The sequence below is a fragment of the Panthera tigris genome, chromosome C2, assembly GCF_018350195.1.
Source record: "Panthera tigris isolate Pti1 chromosome C2, P.tigris_Pti1_mat1.1, whole genome shotgun sequence".
NCBI classification, from domain to species: Eukaryota; Metazoa; Chordata; class Mammalia; order Carnivora; family Felidae; genus Panthera; species Panthera tigris.
Genome location: NC_056668.1, coordinates 123,795,070 through 123,819,863, shown reverse-complemented (window position 1 = coordinate 123,819,863; position 24,794 = coordinate 123,795,070). Strand labels below are relative to the sequence as shown.

Below are 24,794 nucleotides of genomic sequence, written 5' to 3'. Positions count from 1 at the left end.
ATAAATAGATTTATTATTGGGGAAACACTGTCCTGTGTAACTCATTATCCCCCGAGATGACACCCTGTCACACCAGGATACAATAACTGATGTCCATTTATTTTATAAAATCCCAGAAGTAGCAAAAAAAAAAAAGTATATGTTCTATATACTATTTAATAAGGCAGGAAAGTATATTCTGTTTATTGTTCATGAGAGATGGCTAAACCAAATAAGTATTGGTGCGGAAAAGAGGTTCCAATTCTGGAGGTTTCCTTCTGTGCAGCTGATTGGAGTGCACAGACATTCCATCTTGTGGCCTCGTGGCCTCGCCCTGGTCACATGCTCCGGAAAAGCTGCACAGCCGTCTCAGTCCGTGTCCTCAGGGAAGCGAAGCACCTCAGTGGGGCCCACCGCTCCTTCGGCCTCGTGGCCTGTGGGACGACAGATGTTCTGCAGGACTTCTGAAACCTAGCCCTGTCCCAGCCCTCTCTCCCACTCACCAGAAGAAGCAGGAAAAGGGGGTCTAACTACATCACAGAGGGTGAAGTGAGGGGTGGGGGTGGAGGAAACAGCAGAGAGAGGCCCTAATAAGTATGTTAGGGACCAGGAATTAAAAATTAGAATGAAGGGCGCCTGGCTGACTCCGTCGGTGGAGCATGTGACTCTTGATCTTGGGGGTGTGAGTTCGGGCCCCATGTTGGGTATGGACGTTGCTTAAAAATCTTGAAAATAGGAAAATGAGTTATTTGTTGAGCATTTAATATGGGTCAGGCCCCAGGCTAAGAACTTGAATATCCTTTGTCTCCTTTCATCTTCACGACAGCCCTGTGAGGAAGATCGCTATTGTGGAAATACTATTACAGGGCTAATAATGAGTCTGTCATTATCTCCATTTCACAGATGAGGAAACAGAGGTCCAAAAAAGGTAAGTAACTTTCCCGAGGCTATTCATCTGGTAAATAGTGGAGCCAGGATCCAAACTCTGGACTGTCTTGTCTCCAGGGCCCTTGACCCCTGACCCTTAGCAGAGAAAGTGCCGGGTAAGTTGGAAAGCACACGGTGCTCCTGACGACTGAGGAAGCCTGGCCCATTAAACAAATGAGCAGAACATCAGCACCCTGATGAGGCTGCTTCAGAGTCCTGCTCCCAGGAGGCTGTGCACTTATTCCCACAATGTGGTCTGGCTCAGACCCCTGGGTAATTGTCCCCTTTGCTCATCATCACTTGGCCCAGAAGTCAGGCTCATGATCTCCCAACACTGTCCGCAATCGCTCCGATGACTGTTCCCCAGCCAGGCTGCTCTCCTCCTCTCCCAGACTTGCCCCTGAGTTAAACTACTTGTTTCCAATTACCCCCCAAAAGGATGGAGATGTGCCTGGCCCTGGACACCTAAAGGAATGCGCCATGGGCTGTCTCTGAGGGTGGGTCCCTAGAGGAAAGCTGGCCCTAGCAGTGCCACTGTCACCCCATTCCTCCTAGGAGGGGAATGGCTTTGCGTGTGTCAGCCTGGGTCTGTCTGATCCACCTAAAGCTGCACTTGGCCATGATCTCTCTACGCCCATCACACCCAGCCTGTCCCTCTGCTGGCAGCTGCAGGGATTAAATGAGGGCTGGTGCTGGCCAGCTCCCATCCCAGACCACCTGTGTTCTTACTCAGCCAGATTCAGATCTTGAGGAGAGAGACCGCGAAGATATCAAACACTTAGGTAAATATATTGGTTAAAAGTCAAACGTTTGTGTACAAGTATGTTGTTACCATTTCAGATCTGCACGCAGTCTTCTCCCAGGAATCCCATCCTCACGTCCTTTGCTTTTCCCAGGATTCTTAGCCCCGGCCCCTTCACCTCAGGCTCAAACCACAGATACCCAACTCAGCAGCAGGGGCATCCCGAGTGAGGCCTACTTCTAGTTGTGGAGTGAGGTAAGTCACATCCAGTCTGGACCCCTTGGGTTTCTCACCCAGATTTGGAGGTGGAGATGACCCCGCACACTTTTCCCAAAAAGTGGGGGCTGAGGGATGCAAGAGTCACAGCAGGCTCAGGGCCCTTCTGTATAACTATCTACCACTCAGCAACCCTACCAAGGGTCCGGCGTGGGGTGTGTGAAACACACAGGAAGTGAGGAAGTGACATCTGGCCTCTGGCTTTGGAGCATGATTCTAGAAAGCTAGTTAAATTTTCTCAGCGGTTTCCACAAGAAACTGCAAAAGTAACTTTGCAATGAAAATATGACTCCAAAGTAAGAATGGAGCAAAAAAAAAAAAAAAAAAAAGTAATGCGGTATTAAAAAGCGACATCATTACAAAACAGATCAGGACTGCTACTGAGGTTATATAATGGGTCCTTCACCAGACAGGACCTTATTAGATTGAAGACCTGATTGCCACATAATCATCAGCACCCCCAGCTTACTTGCTGCAGATGTAATAAAGACCAAACTGCCTTGATGACTTACCCAGAGAGGCTTCTAGAACTTCGTCTGAAAACTTAAAAGTGGGGAAGAGCAATGCCAGTTCTCTGTTGGCGTCATCTCTGTCCTGGCTTCCGTGGACTGCGTTAAAGGGCATTTCTGTGCCGTACTGAGCGCGGAGACTGGGAACATTGGCAAAATGCACAAGAAACATTTGTTTCATTTGAGGAGAAATGTTTTGCTCTCTGGCAACATGGTCACCAGCTACCAGTTAGCACGCTGCATTTCTGTGGAATGGCTTTCTCTCTTTTGGAAATGCCAAGAACAGCAGCCAGGATAGTAGCTGACATGTATTCCATTGTGATTTCTCTGCACGTTGCCAGGTGCTTCACATACATGATCCCATTTCATTTGTGCCACAGTTCTATGAGGGACACTCTGTCGTGATTCTCAGTTTAAGTATGCGTGAGTCATGGTGTAAGCTCAGGAGCTGCCATTTTGTTGATAGCGCCACCAGGGACTAGCACCCTGCCAAGAGCTTAATGTAGCTGTTCATAGTTAATCTGTCAATAACCCCGAAAGATAATACTAACATTGCTAGGGCTTCCTTTGTGTCAAGCACTGTTTTGAGTACTTGATATACATGCATATACACACATACATATATACACATACATACACTCTCACACACACACACACACACACACACATATATATGTGCACACATACACATTCAATCCTCACATCAGTGTCTGAGGCATTGCAGCACCCATGATTGAGATGAAGAAATTGAGGCACAGAGGGATTAATGCATGGCCCAAGGACGTGCTCTTTACAACACTGTGGCCTCCCATCATAGGCATCGTGATCCCATTTTACAGAGGAGACAACTGAGGCTCAGAGAAAGGACTTGACTGAATATGCAGCAACCTAGGATCTGAACCCTGGGCTGTCTTACTCATCCCACATATGAATGTTTATATATGAATGTTCTGGCCCTGACAACTACAAGGTACAACTGCAGTTACTTAGTCTCTTGCTCATTTCTTTCCTGTTGTCTGGGCTTCTCTTAGCTTCAAAGACAAGACCGTGGATTTGGCATTGGCAATGCCAGGCTAAATACAGGGCCAAGGCAGCCTAGTGCAGTGTGCAGAACAGGGTGCTCAGACTCCAGGGAGCCTTAGGACACCCTGGGAGGGGAGGAGGGTAGAGGGGGTTGAGTCTGCAATGCCGACCCCTAGGTCCTGCCCAGAGTCTCTTACTTAGCAGGCTTTGGTAGGGCCCTGCAATCTGTATTTCCTGGATGAGTTCTGCGTGTGGTTCTGGGATCACACTGTGGAAACCTCTGGCTGCAGAGAGAACAGTGAAGACTGGATCAGAGGGAGAGACTATCAGGGCCTCCTCAAATGTGTAACTCTCAGGGTCTCTCCAAATATATATAAAGGGGGAATTCAGGGCTGAATACAGGGCAGGGCTCTTGGCTTCCTTGGGTTCAGGTTTTAAGATGAATGAAAAGACCACAGCTGGTGACGTCACCTGTCAGGCTGCTCCCTCCTTGCCACATCAGGGTCACAGGGCCCCATGAGCATTTGCCAGGCAGTGATCACATCCTCAGTGCCCTCAGTCCTGGTGAGTATCAGGAGGTGGCTCGGTCCACTGCACATGTGATGCACCAGCTTCTCAAATGCCTCCTAGCACAAGGAGAGGAAACAGTGACCTGGGTCAGGGGCCCTGGGGCCGACAGTGGGTCAGTGGGCCCATCCCTCCACAGGACAGGAGGGGTTCAGTGAGCAGCCTTGCCACCAGCCAGCATGCGCACGGAGGGCCCAGGGTGGGGTGGTGGTGATGACCAACCACACCCAGAGAACCCAGATGAAGGCAAAGGCAGGAAGATGAGACTTCGAGTTGACTTGTTTTGTTACGTGAGACTAACAAGTTAAGTATGGTCATTTAAAAGACCATGTGTATTGAACTGATGTGGATGCTAGATAGCCAGGGGAGGGATGTTGCTAAGGCATTTTTTGCAATGTCTTGCAACCCTTCCTGATGCTTCAAGTAGCAGGTTTTCCTTTGGGGAGCAGCCCTTGCTCATTTCACTTGGCCTACCCTGGCTGACAACCATGACGCCTCTTCCCCCACCCCCACCATACACACATATCTCATCTGAGAGGGGGGCTATGGCCGAGCTAGGTTAGCCAGGCCTCCCTCTCAAGCAGGGGAGTCATAAGCAGAAGAAAGTGTTTGAATCTGAGTTGTCCAACAGCAGCACCTAAAAGTGACTCTCCATGGAACTCCACTCCTAAGGTCTTGGTCCTTCTCCCCAACACCTTCTTATTCAACTCCTTCAACTGTCTTCTTCAGTTCTGGGAGTTATGGAGTAGCCTTCCAGTAAATTATTTATTTTATTACTTGTTAGAATCAAAATCTCTTCCTTGCAACCAAAGAACTTTAACCTGATAAAGGCTATAATCATTATTCTGAGAGCAAATTCATATTCTTGTTCTTCGTAATACTCTGCTTTCTCCCAAACTAATAACCTATAAACATAATGTTGGAGAAAGAAAGAAATGAGATTATGTCGGATGTATGAAAGCAGATGAGCTGACCTCCCCAGCTTTGTGTTGATAGAAAAGTCGCATTTCTGCCTCTGTCATGGTTCTCTCTTCATTTGTTAGAATGTCAAAACCGGCTTCCAGGATCTGTAAAAAGACACATATATGATGAAAGGGTAAATCAAGCCCAAATTCATATCTAAATGTGCTGAGAAGTAAAAGATAATGGGAAAGGTAACATTAAAAGCGGAGACCCTCTGCCTCTTCGTATCTGTTCTAAATGGATTTAAAGTGTTTAACTTAAGTGGAATTGTAGTTAAAGCTTCTCAGAAGCCTTCTTTTCCCACCAGCACATGGCTGTACTATGTCCGCCCCTGCTTTTCCACCAGAAGAGAGACATGAGGGTGTCTGTCGGGAAGCTTTGTCTCTCTTACCTTCATAATAATCTCATCAGTCTTTCCGTGGACCACTGCGTCTGGCTTAATGATGGCCAAGGTGCAGGTCTTCCCCCATGGCGCTGCAAAAAGCCAAGGATGGTGCTCTCAGGTGCTGGATTCACAGCAGCCATCTCTGAGGCTCTCAGGGGGCCATCCGCAGGGACCATGCTGCCCCTGCACTCAGCTCCCGGGTCCCCCCGCCCCCCTGGCCTCTTGAGTGTGCCTCTGCACACTTGGACTCTAGTAGAGGCACAGGTCTGGCTGCAGACCTCAACCTGGCTACAAGGGACAGGAACGTGGGAGAAGGGGGCTGGGAGGGGGTGGGAAGGGAGGAGGGGAAGAAAGTGGGGAAAAGATCAGAGACCACTGAGGAGCAGAACCCCAGAAACAACTGAAAGAGATGGCTTGGAGTCCGAGACACCTGGAGTCGAGGTCACACAAGCCTGGCCTCTGTTGTGCCTTCCTGTCACCCTGTCCTGATTCTTAGCCTCTAAGTGCTGTCTGCTGTCTTCTCCTCTCCCTTCACTGGCCCTTTCACCAATGCTTCCTTTACCTTTGCTGGCATGTGGGCAGCAATCACTTCCCCAGGCCCTGAGTCCATGACTTTTCAGCGCCAGCAAATTCTACCAAACTGCAACTACCATCTCCTCTATCTCTACAGATTCTCTTGAGAGAAGACCAGATTGGCCAGCTCATTGTTTGGAGCCAAGGTAGCAGCCATAGTTCCATGACCAGTGTCCTAATGGCTGTCTTTTGGTCAATGTCCACAGGTCCAGTCAGCTGTGACAACAAGGGAGGTGGCATGTGATTGTAGCCCCTACTCAGGCCTGCAGAAAGCTGTAGGGGAACCCCCATGTCCAGTCCATAAGCTCATCCCTACTGCACTCCTGTTTGTATGAACTTGGCCTTGGTGAGCTACCCACACTCTCCACAGACTCTGTATCCCCCAGAACCTATTTTCTGCTATTAACTTTTATATCTGTTGTATTGCAATGAAACATGATAGTATGTGCATTTGAGGAGAGCTTCCTACTCTGGAAATCACAAGAACATATACACTGCAAAGATGTGAATCATTTTAAGCCACAGATCTATCCATTTTTCTGTATTGTTTCTGATGTCCCATGTACCCTTAGTACTCTAAGAATTCTTACAATGAATCCTTTATACATTGACCCATTAGTGAGATTCCCTAGGGGTGCAGGGTGAGAACAGAAGAGGTCAGATCAGGGCCCAGAGATGTCCAGCTTGAAAGGGGAGCAAATGAGAAAAGGCCAATGAATGGGGAGGCTGTGGAGAGGCCAGAGATGCAGAAGGAAAACGAGAAAAGTCATGACATCTCAGAAACCAAAAGAGAAGACGCTGTGAAATCATCCAAGTCCTCGGAGAGAGGCTGTAGGATATGACTGGACACCGGTCCTGGGATTTGGCACTAGGAACATCACTGGTGCCCTGTGAGCACCAGAGAGAAGCAGGCACATGGGCCATGTGAAGCGGGTCAGGCAGGAGCCAGAGGTGACGGGTGGCCCAGGGAGTAGGGAGGCTCCAGAAACTCAGGCATGGAGGAGAGGAAGGCTAAGGGCAAGGGCAGACTTTTCTGGTATTTTCTAGGTGGAGAGACTTGATTTGAGAGGATATAATGAGAGAGGGAAGAGCAGATCATCCAAAAAAAAGGCAACAAATGTTTCCTGCAAAACACTGATTTTTTTCCCCACGTGAAGTTCTTTTGGTTTCCTGAACTGTGCCTCTTTCCTTGTTAGCATCCAACTCAAACAGTCCTCATTCTCCATACACGCATAAACAGCCTTTCTACTTCATGCGATGATAAAAATCTTCCTTCTCTTTCCACCTCGGTTCCTGAACTCAGCGCTGCTTTCCCCCGGAGCCCCGGTTACTGTCAAGAGCTGCCTTCCAGCAACAGCCCTTCTGACTCCTGCTTTCCATTCTGTCAGGTCAAGTTGTTCTCTCATAGTAAAGGTTCGGGAATAACTGTGAGGCCCAGGAGTGTGAAATCCATGAGTTGATACTTGGTGCGAGGTTGTGGGGTGAGAAGGTGTTCGGTACAGCTGACTTTTGGACACTTTAGAAAAAAAAAGGTGAAAATACGAAGTGAGCTCTTTAGCTCAAATGAAGACCAAGGCAACACCAGCACCACTGCTTGAAATTCTACCCTCCATTTTAGTAGGTGGAACTTTTCCTGATGCATGGTAATTGCCTTGAAAGTCATGCTGGTTATACTTGAATGATCAGCTGAAGTCTGCGTGGTGCTGAAGATGCCAAGAAAGGGCAAAAGGGAGATCTGACACAGTGTGTTTGAAGTCAGGTGATCGGAAACAAAATGTTTCATGGTTAATCTTCCCAGAGTTGAGATTGCCCAAAACACTGATGACTGATAAGGTGGGTTTTTTTTTTTTTAAGTTTATCAATTTTAAGAGAGAGGGGGAGAGAGAGAGAAGCCCAAGCAGGCTCCAAGTTGTCAGCACAGAGCCCGATGCAGGGCTAGAACCCACAAACTGTGGGATCATGACCTGAGCTGAAATCAAGAGTCGGACACTTAACCGACTGAGCCACCCAGGCGCCCCTACTCATAAGGTTTTTAAAAACTCAGATTTAAAAATCTGAGTCTGCTTTGCCTTTTCACCTTGCTTATTGGCTCTATACTCACCCATGTCCTCATCGTCACCACTGTCCTTGTCACAGGTGAAGCATCCATCTTCATCAGACAGAGCCTCGTCTCTAATCTAGGACAAATTGGTCACGAACAGAAAGTAGTTAGCTAATTAAAATTACCACAAAGACCTTCAGAAACCTACAGAAGCCAAAAAAGCAAAGGCCCAAAATGCAGAGCCAAAAAAAAAAGGAGGTCAAGATCATCAGCCTTGGAAACTTTACAAGATCCTTTTAAGTGGCCGGATGATGGTGGGGGTGAGGGTGTTCAAAGACAAAGAAATCTATGCTGATCTTAAGGCTTATATTCTGTCCATTTCCACAAGCGCCAAGTAGAAAAGATGAAATCGAGAGTTGGCAAGAAGACAAAGGAAGAAAAGACAAGCAAGGAAATATTAAGCAATTGGCTGCACCATGCAAGGAAGTAGTAAAGACAGAGATCATTCTCCCTCCACAGGGAAAATGCGTGATTTTCTTGGGAAAAAATATGATTGATTCTAACCCACTCTATAAAAATAGGGGTTTGCTACTTGGAATTGAATATGAAAACTTGAAAAACGAACACTAAACTACGTTAAGGCTCGTTGGACAGAGCTCAAAGCACCAGGAAATACCTCTATCTAAGGTGGTGTTGATTTTCAAAGGCAGCCACTTATTTGTGAAAAACTTGTAGTCTGTGTTATCGTGGAAATGATCAAAATCACAAGCTATGCTGATCCTATTTTTCATGTGAATGACAGCTTAATTTCTAAAGAAACAAACGCTCGGGGGATCACAAGCCTTTCAGGAATGGGAGGTGAAGGCAAGTCACCAGGGGTGAGTCACCCTGAGGCTGACTTCTCCTATCCACTACTTGACTCCATAACTTTATTTTCATTTCTGAACTCATTGTGAGGGTTCTAGAAACCCCTGTTAAGAATTGAAGTGGGGGATGAGAGGGACATAGATAAATGAAGATCAAGTGTTTTGGAAGAAGGGGACAGCTTTTTTAAAAGAAAGCTTTCAGGGGCACCTGGGTGGCTCACTGGGTTAAGTATCAGCTGTGCTGTCAGCTTGGAGCCTGGAGCTTGCTTCGGATTCTGTGTCTCCCTCTCTCTCTGCCCCTTCCCCACTCGTGCTCTCTCTTTCTCTCTCAAAAATAAGTAAAACATTTAAAACAGTTTTTTAAAGAAGCCTTTAAAACCCATGCCACTGCTTCCCCCTGAGCCCTCAAGGGCCCCCAGAGGGAGGCATTTAATGAAGCTTTCCACTGACAGCTCCAGGAGAATTAGTGGGGGAGGGAACAAAAACACGGAGTTTGCCGCTCTGGGAGTGCTCCTTACCACTTTCCGTTCGCAGCCTTCAGCCAGCACCTTCTTTTCAGCCTCCAGCTGCTCCAGGATGGTTTTCTGCAGTAGCGGGGCATTTGCTCCTCTAACCACCGCCACCAGTGCTCCGCCCTAGAACACGGTACACACGCGCTACTCAGACCACTTGACCTCATCTGCACAGGTCTTAATCTCTTCCAAGAGACTGTGAGTGTCCAGGAGTTTTGCTTAGGAGCAAGCCCAAGGTTGAGGCCGCCATCCGCTTCTCTGCCCTCTACCCCATGCCTCTCCTTTCAACTTCCTTCAGGGAGGGACACCTGGGTGGCTAAGCGTCCGGCTCAGATCATGATCTCACAGTTCTGTTCGAGGGATCGAGCCCCACATCAGGCTCTGCATAGGGCTCTGCACTGACAGCATGGAGTCTGCTTCGGATTCTCTGTCTCCCTCTCTCTCTGCCCCTCCCCAGCTCATGCTGACTCCCACGCGCTATCTCAAAAATAAATAAACATTAAAAAAAAAAAATTCAGGAAAATGCCAGGGGAGGGGGAGAGTTGGTTAAGGGAGGAGCAGGGCACACTAGGTCGTGAGTGATGAAATGTGGCCTATACGTGGCTTGTCCACTGGACAAACGTCTACTGAGCACTTGCTATGCCAAGCACCAAGATAGAGGCAACAGATATGAACACTAAACCTGAAAAGTTTAGTTGCCTCAATGACTGGGAAGTCAAGGGGTAGAGAGGTGGTGATATCAAAGAAAAAATTACAATAGAATATGATCATTGCTTTAAGAGGGAAATGTACAGGGGGTGCCTGGGTGGCTCAGTTGGTTAAGCAACCGACTTCGGCTCAGGCCATGATCTCACAGTTTGTGAGTTCGAGCCCCGTGTGGGCTGTGTGCTGACAGCTCAGAGCCTGGAGCCTGCCTCAGATTCTGTGTCTCCCCCTCTCTCTGCCCCTCCCCTGCTCACGCTCTGTGTCTGTCTCTCAATAATAAACGTTAAAAAAAATTTTTTTTTTTAAAAGGGAAATGTACAGGATGCTTGGCATTCAGGGCAAGAAGGGATTCCCAGCTCCACCTGGGGTGGTCAGAGGAGACTTCACAGTGGAGGTGCCATTTGGGGTGACATAAGTTCCCTGTTTTGACCTTTTTGGCAGTCTCTGCATATTACAGAAGCTCGCAGAAAGTGGGCCTCCCCCATTTCCACCCTGCCCCTCAGTGGCCCTCCAGAGGGTGAGAGGTTGGAGCCTGCTGCCTTGGCACCTGTTCCCACAGTCCGATATGATTTATGATTTACACCTTAATCACTATAGGCTCAAGCAAACACCTGTGACAGATCCCATTTCTGCACCTGTGCTCCGCTGTCACTTTGGCTCCTTCCCACTTCTCCCACCATCCCCACACATGTTTCAGCACATAACTGTAGTCTTCCATCAAAAATCAACGCTCATCGGGGGTGCCTGGGTGGCTCAGTCGGTTAAGCCTCCGACTCTTGGTCTCAGCTCAGGTCATGATCTCACTGTTGCGTTGAGTTCGAGCACCACATCAAGCTCTGTGCTGGCAGTGCAGAGCTTGCTTGGGATTCTCTCTCCCTCTCCCTCTCCCTCTCTCTCTGCCCCTCCCCTGCTTGCACTATCTCTGTCTCTCAAAATAAATAAATTTAAAATCAGTGCTCAAATAATGTTTACCATGAGCTTCCAATTTGGAATGCTTACAGTGCTGAGCACAGTAGCCCAAAGGTCTCCAAGCTAAACAACACTGGCCTGGCTGTCAGGAGATGGGAGTGGGTCGGCCTCAGTTCCCCCAACTGTACAGGGCAGGGGCGGGAGTCAGGAGTAGCCTACCAGTCAGCTGCCTTCAGGGCCTCAGCTAGGAAGCCAGGTGTGAGGTGGTGGGCCCTGAGGGGCGTGGGGCCAGGGCACGGATGTCACACCCAAAAATATCCAAATTATTTTTGAAAACACTGAACTACTTGGCTTTCCACAATAGTCCCTTTCATTTCCGAATTTCTGTAAACATATCTTCACATCTTACGGTTACATAAAAGTGAATGCGGAGGTTGTCTACCCCATTAAAGGAGTACGTTTGCTGAAGGCTCCTCTCTTATAGAGCAGAGAATAGAAATCTTGAAACCCCGTGCTCTGATTGTGAAGCATCAGTCAAGAGTGTCCATGAGCCAGGAGCATACGCATTTGAGTGACTCCCGTTCTTTCCCACGTACAGCCAGTCAGGAAGGCTGCTGAGCCCAGAGTGACCATCAGGAGCTGTGTCTTCCCAGCCCCCTCCACCAACGAGCAAGGCCACCCTCCTAGGCAGGGACCTGCATTACCATGACTTAAGTACATCTATCCTCACCCCAAATAACAAATGCTCACTTGTCTGGATCAGTGAAGCCACTTGGTGACTTTCAGTGAGAAGCCTCTCTCTGAACCCTAATGATCTGCACAAGTTCTGGTTCTGGTTCTGAAAATGTACTTACTGCATAAAACAGAAAGGTCGGCTCACATCTCCCTCGGTATTTTTCAAGGGCATCAAGACAGTCTGCTTCTGCCTAAAGAAAACAAGCTGTCAGGAGGGCTCTGGGGTGCCAGGGACGCAGGGGCACGATGGTGGGAGAACCACACAGGACAATAGACACACAGGCACACACCCCATATATCCCTATAAACACACACACACACACACACACACAGGCCATGTATATATACACACACATATCCCCCCCACACACACACCACCCCACACGTAAACACTCATATACACACACCCTTCCCTCCACTCACATACACACTGTGACTGCCCCTACCAGGTGAGGCCCTGGCTTGCTCTCATGCCTTTCCTTCTAAGGTCTTTTCATCAGAATAACTTTGCTGTCAACATATTGGTAAAACTTGTTGACGGTGTGCTTTTTTGAAGAATAAGACAAGGAGGAAGCAAGGGTTTCTCCTGCTCCCCAGCCAGCTGCTGCTCCAAACCAGGGGGCTCCACTGTCTGACATCCTACTACTGCCAGCAATGAAAGTACCCAGACTTTGCCTTCGGTGTCTGATAAACCCTGTGCAGGGGCCTAACACTTCCCCATGCAGGCATCTCCCTCCCATACTCTCTCCAGAAGTGTCAGAAGGTCAGTGTACGTATATTTTCTCCTGTGGTCTGCCTATGCACCTCTAATCCATGCGGCATATCGATCGTCTCTTGCACACTTTTCTGGAACTTATTCCCATTTCCATACGTTCATCCAAGCGAATATTTGCTAGAAATTCCCCATGATGGAGCAGAGCACAGAGATCTTGAAATGCCGTGCTCTGGGAATAAGACTTCAGAGTCTACAGCGTTGATGAGCCAGAAGGAACACACGTGTTGAGTGACACGGACCCCTTCCCTGTGCACAGGGTCAAGAGATGCCCAAGCCCAGAGTGATTGTCAGAAAGGCGGGGGTGGGGGTAGGAATCTTCATCTCTAGAGAAACTGTAAGCATCTATGACCGATGACCAAAAAATTCATAACCGATGTCTTTTCAATGATCTGGAAAAAGCAGCTCCTGATTCCTGTTCCTGCTTTTAAGTGTTTAATTATTTTACAGTGTTGTATGACGCTCTGCTGGGGGAGGATCTTACTAAGGCAAAATGCAGAAGGTCCAGGCCAACCTCGATCCTCATCTTCTGGAAGAGGCTCACCACGGGTTTGCAGGGGCCACACCACCCTTGATAGACGTCGACAACTACATGGAACCAAGAAGCAGGAACGTTCAGTGGGCACCAGCACTCACCACGTCAGGCAAAATTTATACCTGCAAATTCTAACTCCTCTCCAGTGTACATCTGTTTGCAGGGTTCTTTAATGGTCAAGGGATTCATTAATCCCGTTAGAGTAGAAGCAAGCATGGGGACGGACAAACTGCCCCTCATTCTTATGAACTCAGTGTTTTGAATTCTCAACATGATGGAGTAAGTGTGGTAGAAAACAGTTTTCTTAACGTGGATCCTTTACCTGAAGTAATTTTCAGGCTTCTTTCAAGGTCAATCAGGCCCTCCATAAATATTTGAAGTGTACTAACACTGTATTTTTTTTAAAGCTTATTCATTCATTTTAGAGAGACCGAGAGAGAATCCCAAGCAGGCTCTGCACTCTCAGCACGGAGACTGACGTGGGGCTTGAACCCACGAACCACAAGATCACGGTCTGAGCCAAAATCAAGAGTCAGACCCTCAACCGCCTGAGCCTCCCAGGCACCCCAAACTATTTATTCTAAAAGAAAGAGGTCACTGTAAGTGGCCTGTCAGCATACAAACTACTCTTAGCTGCTTTGATAATAAACACAGTTGAGACATTTTCCCCTGATGGATTAAAAGCCACTTGTTTTGGGTAAAGGAGAGTTTTATTTACTTTATAAAATCAACAGTGTTCTCCTAGAAAGTGTACCTGATAGATACCTAAGGGAAACTTGCATACTTTTTCCGTCGTTTGTCCCACCCAGTCTCTGGGGTGTGCCAGGACTGGGTGTGAGGGAACCCTCTTGCCTGACTGCACTAGGCCACAGGGCCTGTAAGGAAAGCTAAGCAAGCTAAGCCAACACATGTGCACCAGATACATGCGAGACATGCCCAGCCCGATCATGACACAAAAAGTGCTAGCTTGTGTGAAGTTCAAAGAGATGAAGTAACTAGCCCAAGGTTTAAAAAAGTAATAATTAAATCTTCAAGCAGTAGAACCTAGTTTTTTCTTCCCTCCAAAATGTTTATTTATTTATTTTGAGAGAGAGCGAGAGACAGAGGACAAGCAGGGAAGGGGCAGAGAGAGAGGGAGACAGAGAATCCCAAACAGGCTCTGTGCTGCCAGTGCAGGAGTAGAACCTAGTTTTGAACCCAGGTTTGTCTGATGCCATAGTACATGCTCTTTCAACTACTCCAGGAAATAAACAAGATGCATGAATTCAGGAGCGTCGGTTAGTTTCAGCCAAGCGGCATTGTTTTGCAGGGGAAAAGTTGGGTGTGGGAGGGATGAGGAAGCCAGGTTCAGAGGGGGATCAGGGGGTGGGAGGAAAGGAAGGGAGGAATCCATGAGACTTGGAAAAGGAAGGGAAAGATGGATGGTGAAAGTCACCTGGGCATGGAAAGGACTCCACCTTGGAGCCTTGCAGAGGAAAAGAACTGGGTGGTGGCAGGGAGAGATCATTTGGGGGAGGGAGAAAAGTGCACTAGATTCTAGACATGCTGGGTTTCCAGTATGAACCAGAGAATCTAAGACCAGTGGTCCCAAAGGCAACCAGACACCAGCAGGGGCAGGAGACAGATTTGGGCCTCCTGGGCATCCAGGTGGAGGATAAGCTCTGGGTTTCTCTGAGGACAACAACAAACAGGATTTGTACCCATGGTTCAGCTTCCCGGCTCCTCTGGCACTCCCTGGCTCTCTGGGCAGTGGTGGCGACAAAGGCACGCTTCACAAGGTTATGAGGGAGAGCAGGACTGGAGAGGAAGCATAGCAACAGTTTGAGAGACAGGAAGGAAAACAGGGAAGACATCTGTAAGGAAAGAAATGGCAGAGAAAATGAAAAGGGGTGTGTGTGTGTGTAAATCTGAATAGACTTGCATGTTTGAAGGCAGATGAAAATGATCCAGCAGAAGGCGGGACTTCCAAGACAGGGGTTGATTTTGGAAACAAATTTCTGACGGCTCTAGAAAGAAGGAAGAGCCTGATAAGAAGGGAAGGACCAGCCCCTGCTGCCTCCAGTCAGCACAATTCCCTGGCACCGCTCAGAGCAGGGCTTGACAGAGTCCACACCCAGCAGATGTCAGCTCTGATCACGTAGGGTGCCTGAAACATGGTAACTTCTTAAAGAATGATGAGAGGTAATGCTTGTTTTGCCCTAGAGCCATGTTCTGGTTGTACAGACGAGACTCGCACACAAAATAGTTGAGACCTGGCACCATCGAAAAAGCTGTGTAATCCCTCAAGTAGTGGAGTGTGGCAAGACTCACACATACACTGCTGGATCGATGCAACCAGCAGAGATTTAGCACCCACTCTGCACCAGGCCTGGGCAAGTTGGCTACAGACGGAGATGAAAAAGACGATGCCCTCGTGTTTAGAGATTAGGGGGAAAGCCACGCGTGCTCCTCCAGACAGGGGCCACACCAAGCTGGATGTGTGCGGGAGGGTAGAGACTGAGACAGAGTCCCACCCTGGAGCCCAGGTGACTCCCAGGGGGAAGTGACCATGCAGAGGTTCTGGAAAAATTGCATGCAAGGCAGCTGCTTTGGAGCTGGGCCTGGGAATGAGGGTGATGTCTCCAGGTTGTGATGGGGCCATGGCATTCCAGGGAGTAGGAACAACATGGATAAAAGTAAAGAAGTGGGGAGACTTGTGGCATGTTCAAGAAACAGGTGGGAGCTCAGGGCATATCTCAGGGAACAGTAGGTGAAGGGACTGGAAAGAAAAATTGAGTCATGGGAGGGGGTGGGGGAGGGGCCTTGAATGCTGAAGTCACTTGGGGCAGGTGGTGCTGGGGACAGATGAGAGCAGAGACAAGCCGGCTGAGCGGTGTATTTATAGGGAGAAGTGAGTGGATACACAGAGAGAAAGGGAGCCCAGAGGTATGCATGGTAAATGAGGAAGAGAAAGGAATAGTAGGGGCAGTTGTGGTAGGCAGCCTCTCAGATGTCACCAGGGATTCCTGCCTCCTGGGGTTTATGCCTTTGTGTAACCCCCTGCCCTTGAGTGCAGGCTGGACCTAGTGACTGGCTTCTAACAAACGGAGCAGGGCAAAGCAATGGGATGTCACTTTTGAGACTCAGTTACAAAAAGGCTATGACTTTCATAGGTCTTTCCCTCCTCTTCTCTCCCTCTTCCCCTAGGGAAGAAAGTTATGTGTTGCAAGTAGCCTGATAGATAAACTGATAGCGAGAACTTGATGTCTCTGGCCAATAGCCAGCAGGATCCTGAGTCCTGCCAATAGCCACATGAATGAAGTTGGAAATGACTTTTAAAGATCTGCCAAAGCCACATGACGGAGCTTGGAAGCAAACTAGACTGTAGTTGGGCTTGACATTCTCTGTCTCGCTCTTTCACTGCAGCCTGGTGGGAGAGCCCAAACCAGAGGCTAAGCAACACCTGGATTCCAAATCCACAGAAACTGTGGGATAATAAATGTTCGTTGTTTTAAGCTACTAGGCTTTGGGGTAAATTGTTGCACAGCAATAGATAACATACAGGACGACAGGGACGAGGAGGCCCAGGGATGGTGGCTCTGCTGTTTCCTAATGACTATGCAGTCCCTGGTTCCCATTCCTTGGGAGGTCTGGCTCTCCTACCAGCTCCTGAGTTCCAAGAGATTCTCACATTCCTAACCATACATTCCCCTTTGTGCCTCATGTAATCGGAAGAGGTTTTCAGGGGCACCTGGGTGGCTCAGCTGGTTAGAGCATCCCACTCTTGATTTGGGCTCAGGTTATGATCATGGTTTGTGAGTCTGAGCTCTGTTTCAGGCTCTGTACTGATGCAGAGCCTGCTTGGGATTCTGTCTCCCTCCCTGCCCCTCCTTCACTTGCTCTCTAACTCTCTCTCAAAACAAACAAACAAACAAACAAACAAACAAACATTTTTTTAAAAAAAAAGGTTTTCATTCCTTAACACTAAACAGCACTTGGGTTTGACAGTCAGCTTTAAAACAAGGGAACCCTGTTTTCCAACAGTACTGACTGCTTTCCTGAACTGACAGATGATCAAGCCAGATATATTTACACACAAAGAAGTCACCTCGTCCTTTATCTATGAAACTCAAGATTATAGGACATGGCATTCATTGCAGCCTTTCTCTTCATGGTTCAATATGCTGTTTAGCAATTTTGAAAAGGATGGATCTCAAAAATTATCTTAAATTACCAGTTAGTCCTTTGGAACTGAGCATTTCCTCCCAAAGCTCCTGGGTGCTGATGTTAACCTACCATCAAAGAGAACAAAGGCTGTATTAGTGAGGGCATAGATGGGGAAATGATTTGATGTATTTACTCCAGATACCTACCTACTTCTCTCTCTCCCTCTGTCCCTCCCTTTCTTCCCAAAATAGGTACAAATACACAGCTCAAGCTGTCTTCTTTCCCCAAGCTGCCTTTCTCCTTTTCTCTCTTCCTGTCTCCATCTCTAGGAATCACCACTAACCTAAGAAAATCTCAATTTATATATATATATATATATATATATAGAGAGAGAGAGAGAGAGAGAGAGAGAACACACAAGCACACACGCACGTGCATCTGTGAGCAGGAGAGGGGCAGAGAGAGAGGGGGAGACAGAGAATCCCACGAAGGCTCTGAGCTGTCAGCATGGAGCCCAGCTCAGGGCTTGATCCCAGGAACCATGAGATCATGACCTGAGCCAAAACCAAGAGTCAGGCGCTTAATGGTCTGAGCCATCCAGGTGCCCCTCAGTCAATTTTTTTTTTTTTTTTGGTAAATAAATTTTTAAATGTTTATTATTTATTTATCTTCATCTATTTTTTTAACTTTATTTTTTATTTTTTAGAAATTTACTTCCAAATTAGTTAGCATATAGTGCAACAATGATTTCAGGAGTAGATTCCTTAGTGCCCCTTACCTATTTAGCCCATCCCCCCTCCCACAACCCCTCCAGTAACCCTCTGTTTGTTCTCCATATTTATGAGTCTCTTCTGTTTTGTCCCCCTCCCTGTTTTTATATTATTTTTGTTTCCCTTCCCCCTCAGTTAACTTTTAAAAATAACTTTTTCTTGTTGCTTGTCCAAAAAACAACATATAGAATTGTTTTGTGTCCATAAAATGTCCATAAATAGTTGCCATACTGTAGATATCTTTTTGCAACTTTTGTGCTCACTCAAATCAAGTTTTAACATTTATGTAAATTTATACACAGAGAGGGATTCATTCATTTTTTTCTCTTTCTTTTTATGTGCTCTTGAGCTATAATTCATGTACAGTGAAATGCGCAGAACTAAAGAGTTACAGTTCACTGGGTTCAGGCAAATGCACTCACCTAGGTCACCACACCCCTATCACAATCCAGAACTTTCCCATCACCCCCAAAAGTTCCTCTGTCTCCTCCCAGTCACCCGTGCTCCCCACCCCAGGTGAACCCTGATCTGCTTTCTGTCACAGTACATTTGTCTCTTCTAAAGCCTCCTATAAATGGAATAATGCAGCATGTATGGTTTTGTGCTGGTTCCTCTCACTCAGTGTATTTGGGGTGCATCTGTGTAGTTGCGTGCCAGTAGTCTGTTCATTTTTATTCTTGAGCATATTGCATCGTATGACTGTATTGTAATTTGCTTGAAGGACATTTGGGCTACGTCTAGTTTGGGGCCATTATAAACAAAGACTTACAAACACTCTTGTTACATCTTTTTGGGCTCATGTTCTCCTCTGTGCTCAGTAAGTAGATGCTCAAGGAGTGGCGTGGCTGGGACATAGGGCAAATATATGTTCAGTTTAGTAAGAAACTGCCCGCGCTTTTCCCAAAGTGGTTGTACCCATTTTAAACTTTCATCAGCAACGTGTAAGAGTCCTGGTTGCTCCACATTCTCACCAAAATGTAGTGACGTCATTCTTTTAAATTTTAGCCACACTCATGGTAATGTAGCAGTATCTCATGGTGGCTGTAGTTTCATTTCTCTGATGACTGATGGTGTTAAGCACTGTAAATTACTAAATAATGCTTATTAAAAAATAAGCATTTATTAAAATAAGCACTATTTAGTGTGCTTATCATTTATGTATCTTGAGAAATGCCCACTGGTCTGTCCATTTTCTTTATTGGACCGTTGGCCTTTGTATTATTTGATTGTAGAGTGTATCTATATCACAAAGATGCTCTTACATTCCAGAAGCTTTATAATTTAAGCTTTCACATTTAAGTCTGTGAGCTACCTGAAATTAATTTTTGTCTGGATTGTGAGGGAAGGATTGACGTTAATTTTATTTCCACGTAGAGGTACATTTGTTTCTGCAAAACTTTTATTTTTCTCATTAAATTGCTTTGGCATCTTTGTTGAAAAACAGTTGACTACATAAGCATGGGTTTATTTTGGACTTTATTCTGTTTCATTGACCTATTTTCTATTCTTTTGCCAACACCACCCTATTCTGATTACCGTAACTTTGTAAAAAGTCTTGGAATCAGGCAGTGTGGGGCTTCCATATTTGCTCTTCTTTCTCAAGATTGTTTGGTTATTCTTGATCCTTCACTTTCCTGTATATATTTTAGAAATGTCCATTTCTACAAAAACTCCTGCAGATACTTTATATGGGATTGCACTGAATCAATTTGGAAAAAATTAGATCTTAGCAACAACATTGAGTCTTCCAGTCCACGAACATCATGTTTCTCATCACTTATTAAATCCTCCTTAATTTCTTAGGCAATGTTTTGTGCTATTTGGGTGTATGTGTTTTGCACATCTTTTGCTAAATATATCCAAACATCAACATCAGAAATAATTAGCATTTGAATTTGTTGCCATTTCTTCACATTTTTCTCTTATCTATAAAGTATTCTAGTTTCCATCATAAATGAAATTCAAGGAGAAATACATATTATGTTATACATAGTACATTATTAATAGTGTACATTTTTATATAATGTCTTTATTTGGAAACAATTTCAAACTTATAGAAGATTTGCAAGGGCAGTATGAAGAACTTCTTGAGGGGCGTCTGGGTGGCTCAGTCAGTTAAGCCTCCAACTTTGGCTCAGGTCACAATCTCACGGTTCATGAGTTTGAGTCCTGTGTCAGACTCTGTGCTGACAGCTCGGAGCCTGGAGTCTGCCTCGAGTTCTGTGTCTCCCTCTCTCTCTGCCCTTCCCCTGTTCGTGCTCTTTCTCTCTCTCTCTCAAAAATAAACAAACATTAAAATTTTTCAAAAGAACTTATTGAATTATTTAAATTATTAAATAACTTGAATTATTTTGAAATTACTTAAATTTAAATTACCAATCTGATATATCAAGATCCCTCAATACGTTACCCTATATAACCACAATACAACCATCAAAATCAGGAAATAAACACTGATATAGATTATTAATATAAAATCTTCAGATTCCATTCAGGTTTTACCAATCATCCCAATAATGTCCTGAATGGCAAAGGATCTCATTGGAATCATCTGCTGGATTAGTCTCTTTCAGTCAGGAAGAGTTCTTCAGTCTTTCCTTGATTTTCATGACCTTGACGCTTGTGATGACTATGAGGGAATAATTTTGTAGAACGTCCCTCAGTTCAGGCATGTTTGATGTTCCCTGATTAGATCCAGGCTGTGCAGCTCTGGGTTGGTTGGAATTGATTAGATGGGCTGGAGCATCAGAAAAGCAGAAGAGTATTCTCTCATGGCATCCTATCAGGTGACACACAATTTCGATCTGCCCCCTTCTTGTTGATATTCACTTTAATCACTTAAGGTGGTCTGTGAGTCTTCTGCACTGTGAAATTATTCTCTTTCCCTTTGTAATTAGTAAGTTTTGGTAGGGCTAATTTAAAACTATAAAAATTAAAAGACCATGACAATTACCACTCATTCTTAATATAGGTATGCTCAGGTCTTTGTCCCGTTAAAAGAGCTGGAAACATGTAATATCTGCAAACCTTTTACTAAAGATCCATCTTTCTTTTCTTCTTCTTTCTCCTTCCTTCCTTCCTTCCTTCCTTCCTTCCTTCCTTCCTTCCTCTCCTCTCTTCTTCTTCTTCTTCTTCTTCTTCTTCTTCTTCTTCTTCTTCTTCTTCTTCTTCTTCAGAGAGGGAGAGAGAGCAGGTAAGGGGCAGAGGGAGAGAGAGACTCTTAAGCAGGCTCCATGCTCAGCACAGAGCCCGATGAGGGGCTCGATTCCACGACCCTGGGATCATGACCTGAGCTGAAATTAAGAGTTGGACATTTCACTGACTGAGCCACCCAGGCACTCCTAAAGATCCATCTTTAAAGAAATCATATTTCCATGCTTTTTGTTCCTATGAAAAACAAAAAAGAAAGAAAAAAACAGAAGAGTTTCTTGATGCCTTAAATGACCTAAGAGAACTGGACTAACTCATCCTGGGCTCCCAAATGTAGTCCTGAAAAGGTGACTGAGGGTTCAGAAGAGTCCCCACCCCCACCCTCTCTCATAACAGTCGCTTCCAGAGGCTCAACTGTCAGTCACTAGCAACTCTCTGTGGTGCGCCCCTGGCAGGTAATGAGCCACACCAGCACAGGAGCCAGGACTCTGAACAGTTAGAGAATCTCGTTCCCAGGAATGGGGCAGGAGCAGAACAGTATGGGAAATGTCTGGACTTGACTAAGCCCTATATTTGGTAGGGGATGAATAGGGAACATGTGGCACATTCTGGCCAAACTGCCTCTTGATGTCCTGCGATTTCTGTCTCAGTGACAGAAGGAGCCCTACATAGTCTTACCCAGAGAGAGGACAGGGTTCCTGGGCTGGCGAACCCTAGGGCACTGCTTTCAAGGAGCTTGCCTGGTGGAGGCAATGCTTATACAGATATCCCCATGCACTCCCAATCACCCTCCTCCTCAGCAAATGGGAGCCCTTACTTGGAGTACCACACTGAATTCAGAGCTCTAGGAAATAACATTTTTTTTGAAGTCACCAAAAAATAGTATTAGCGCCAAAGGGGACATAGGGCATAAACAGATGAAAAGACAATCATATAGGGCAAAAATCTTAGAGCCACCATAGGCAGCAATCAATCCAATCAGTTGTCACAACAATTCTGCAGGCTATCTATTATCCTGTTTACAGAAAGGATATGGAGTGTCAGAGAGGCTGAGGAAATCGTTCACAAAGCAAGAAGTGGTAGGACTAGGTGCTTAGAATTTATTTACAGACAGAATGTCCACATGTGAAAAGTTTCATAACTCTGGAGTATTACAGCATCAATGCTGGAAAGGCCCTTAGGGATAGTGTACTGGACAGCCTTGTTCTACAGATGAGCAAACTATAGCAAGAGAGGCTATTTAATCTATCTCCAGTGTCAGTTGCCTATGAGAAGAGTCAAGAACTATCAGGTCTTCAGACTTTCATTCCAAAGCTCTTCCCACCCTCTCCTCGTACACGCTATCCTTACACTGACATTGATTTCTCCCTTTTTAAATTACTAGGCTTTTGAAACACATGCTCATGCCACGAAGGACAATGAAAGGGAAATCAGGTGTCTCAAGGTCACTGCTACTTTGCAGGAAGTGCCTGTAGCCTGAGCATGTATCCAGATGAGCTGAACTAAGAGACACTGTAAGTTTGCTTTAAAATGTGCACATATTACAGATCATCCACATGATCTGCTTATGACAAAGCACTTTGTTTTTTAATTAGAGAGAGCGAGAGAGTGCAAGTGTGGCAAGGGCAGAGAAAAGAGAGAGAGAGAGAGGGAGAGAGAGAGAGAGAGAGAGAGAGAGAGAGAGAGAGAGAGAGGATCTTAAGCAGGCTCCACTCTCAGTCCGGAGCCTGATGTGGGGGCTGGATCCCACGACCCTGGGATGATGACCTGGGCCAAACTCAGGAGTTGAACGATTGAAATACTGAGCTACTCAGGTGTCCCACACTCCTTCTTGCTTAGGACCAGGAAAAAAAAAAAAAAGCAGATGCTGGCTTACAGATTCATTCATTCCAGGTGCAAATGAAGTAAAGTGCTCTGTACAACGAATGTGTATCACATAAAATATCAAAACATATTTCTTGAATAAGCAAATGATAGTAAAAAGCAGTGGTGAGAACTGGGTCTCCAGAGAGCATGTAGTTACAGAAGCATGCCCAAACTCAAAAGAACTCTACATCATATTCTCACGGCAAGCTGCATTTATATTTCAACAAAAATATGTCAGCATCGAATTGCATTTGTTCGCATTTTCTTGCCTTTTTAGTTTTATTTTAATTCATGTTTGGGTTATGTTTGCATAAGCACTATAAACATAAAAAGCTTATACCCAATGTTATGTTTACTTATATTTTAAGGGCACAAAAAGTTGTCTTTTTTTTTGTGGAGATTTTTTTTTTCAAGATGGAAGGGTACAATATTCAAGTTTGAGAACACTGTCTATCACTGCTGGCAAATAACATCATTTTTAATTTCTTCTCACTCCACACCATCCTCCTCGATCCCTAACCCCCACCAGACGCTGGAAGCAAGCTCCCCTTGAGGCTTACCTGCAGGGCAATTTCCTTCTTCTTGCTGCCCATGGCTCTGCAAGGAAGACAGAAGCCCTGTTACTAAGGGCTCCAGGTGTTTCCAACAGCAGCCTGGAGACAAACCGCTGCGAAGACCCACAAACCCAGAGGTAATTATAAGTGGCAGCTAAGAAATGCCCTGATGCAAAAGGAACACCCCACGGAGAAAGCGGAGCCCGCAGCCCGCAGGGTCGTGGCTCTCCGGACGGTTTTCTGCCAAGACCCCTCCCCGCATGGAGTCGGGGAGCCTGCGACGCAGCCCTTCAGGCATCAGAGCTCCTGGCGAAGAATTCAGGCAGGAAAAGGCCACGGAACCCTGTTATCCTTACTGCTGCCGTGTATTCCCGGGAAACTGAGACACCGCGACGATCTCTCGACAGGTACACTGTCCTCGACGTGCTGCAAGCGAGTTTCCAATCTAGTCTGCGGCGATCCAGCCACAGTCGTCAGGGCAACAAAGCGTAAACGTCCAGGTAGTAATCTGGCGTATACGTAAGCCACGCCCACTGTGGGCCCCGCAGAGAGGCGGGAGGCAGCCCCGCCCCCTTGCTGTCAGAATTGTTCTGTAGGAACACTCCCATTGGCTGAAACGTTTGTCAGTGTCTGGGGATTGGGATCCGCCCACCAGAGACCCTGGGCACTCCTGTACTTTACGGTTGAGTCCCCAAGCCCTGCATCCCTCCTGCCCAACCAGAGCTGGTGTGCAGCTTTTCTCTTCGTACGTAATGCATGCCAGGCAGGGGTGGCTCCAGGTTTTGAGGAATCTGAAGGGATTCCCTTTAACAAAGAATACAAAATTACAAACGCAAAATCATGCATGAAAGTCAAGTGGAACAAATGGAAAACAGTTACAAACAAGGTGTGAGTAGTCTACACCAATTAAAAGACAGAAATTGTCAATGGATAAAACAGCAAGGCCCAGGGGCGCCTGGGTGGCTCGGTCAGTGCAGCTTCTGACTCCAGACTTCCACTCAGGTCACAGTCTCAGGATTGGTGAGTTGGTGAGTCTGTCACCTTGCGGGGCTCTGTGCTGAGGGTGGGGAGCCTGCTTGGGACTCTCTCCTCCCCTCCCCTGCTCTCGCTCGCGCTCTCTCTCTCTCTCTCTGTCTCTCAAAAATAAACAAACTTAAAAAAAAGAAAAAAGCAACACCCAAGTGTGTGTTGTTTATAAGAAATTCACTTTAAATATAAAGACACAGATAAGTCAAAAATAAAGGAGTGGAGAAAGCTGTGCCATCTTAACACTGATCAAAAGAAAGCAA

The 24,794-nt window shown here is 46.3% G+C and overlaps 1 protein-coding gene across 2 annotated transcripts; it reads right to left on the bottom strand.

Annotated features, from left to right (window-relative positions):
* Positions 1 to 159: 159 nt before the first annotated feature.
* Positions 160 to 24,022, bottom strand: NME9 (NME/NM23 family member 9). 2 transcript variants are annotated; one of them, XM_007087427.3, is made up of 12 exons: positions 23,862 to 24,022; positions 23,512 to 23,548; positions 17,233 to 17,290; positions 12,969 to 13,072; positions 11,832 to 11,903; positions 9,370 to 9,486; positions 8,046 to 8,121; positions 5,378 to 5,460; positions 4,998 to 5,090; positions 3,928 to 4,082; positions 2,437 to 2,573; positions 160 to 413 (listed from the first exon to the last, which is right to left on the bottom strand). In XM_007087427.3, the coding sequence occupies exons 2-12, from the start codon at positions 23,542 to 23,544 to the stop codon at positions 349 to 351; spliced, it is 993 nt and encodes a 330-aa protein (XP_007087489.1). In that variant the 5' UTR covers positions 23,545 to 23,548; positions 23,862 to 24,022; the 3' UTR covers positions 160 to 348. The 2 variants fall into 2 exon arrangements, with proteins under 2 accessions (XP_007087489.1, XP_015395428.1); XM_015539942.2 differs by lacking the exons at positions 12,969 to 13,072; positions 17,233 to 17,290.
* Between the last annotated feature and the right edge of the window lie 772 nt (positions 24,023 to 24,794).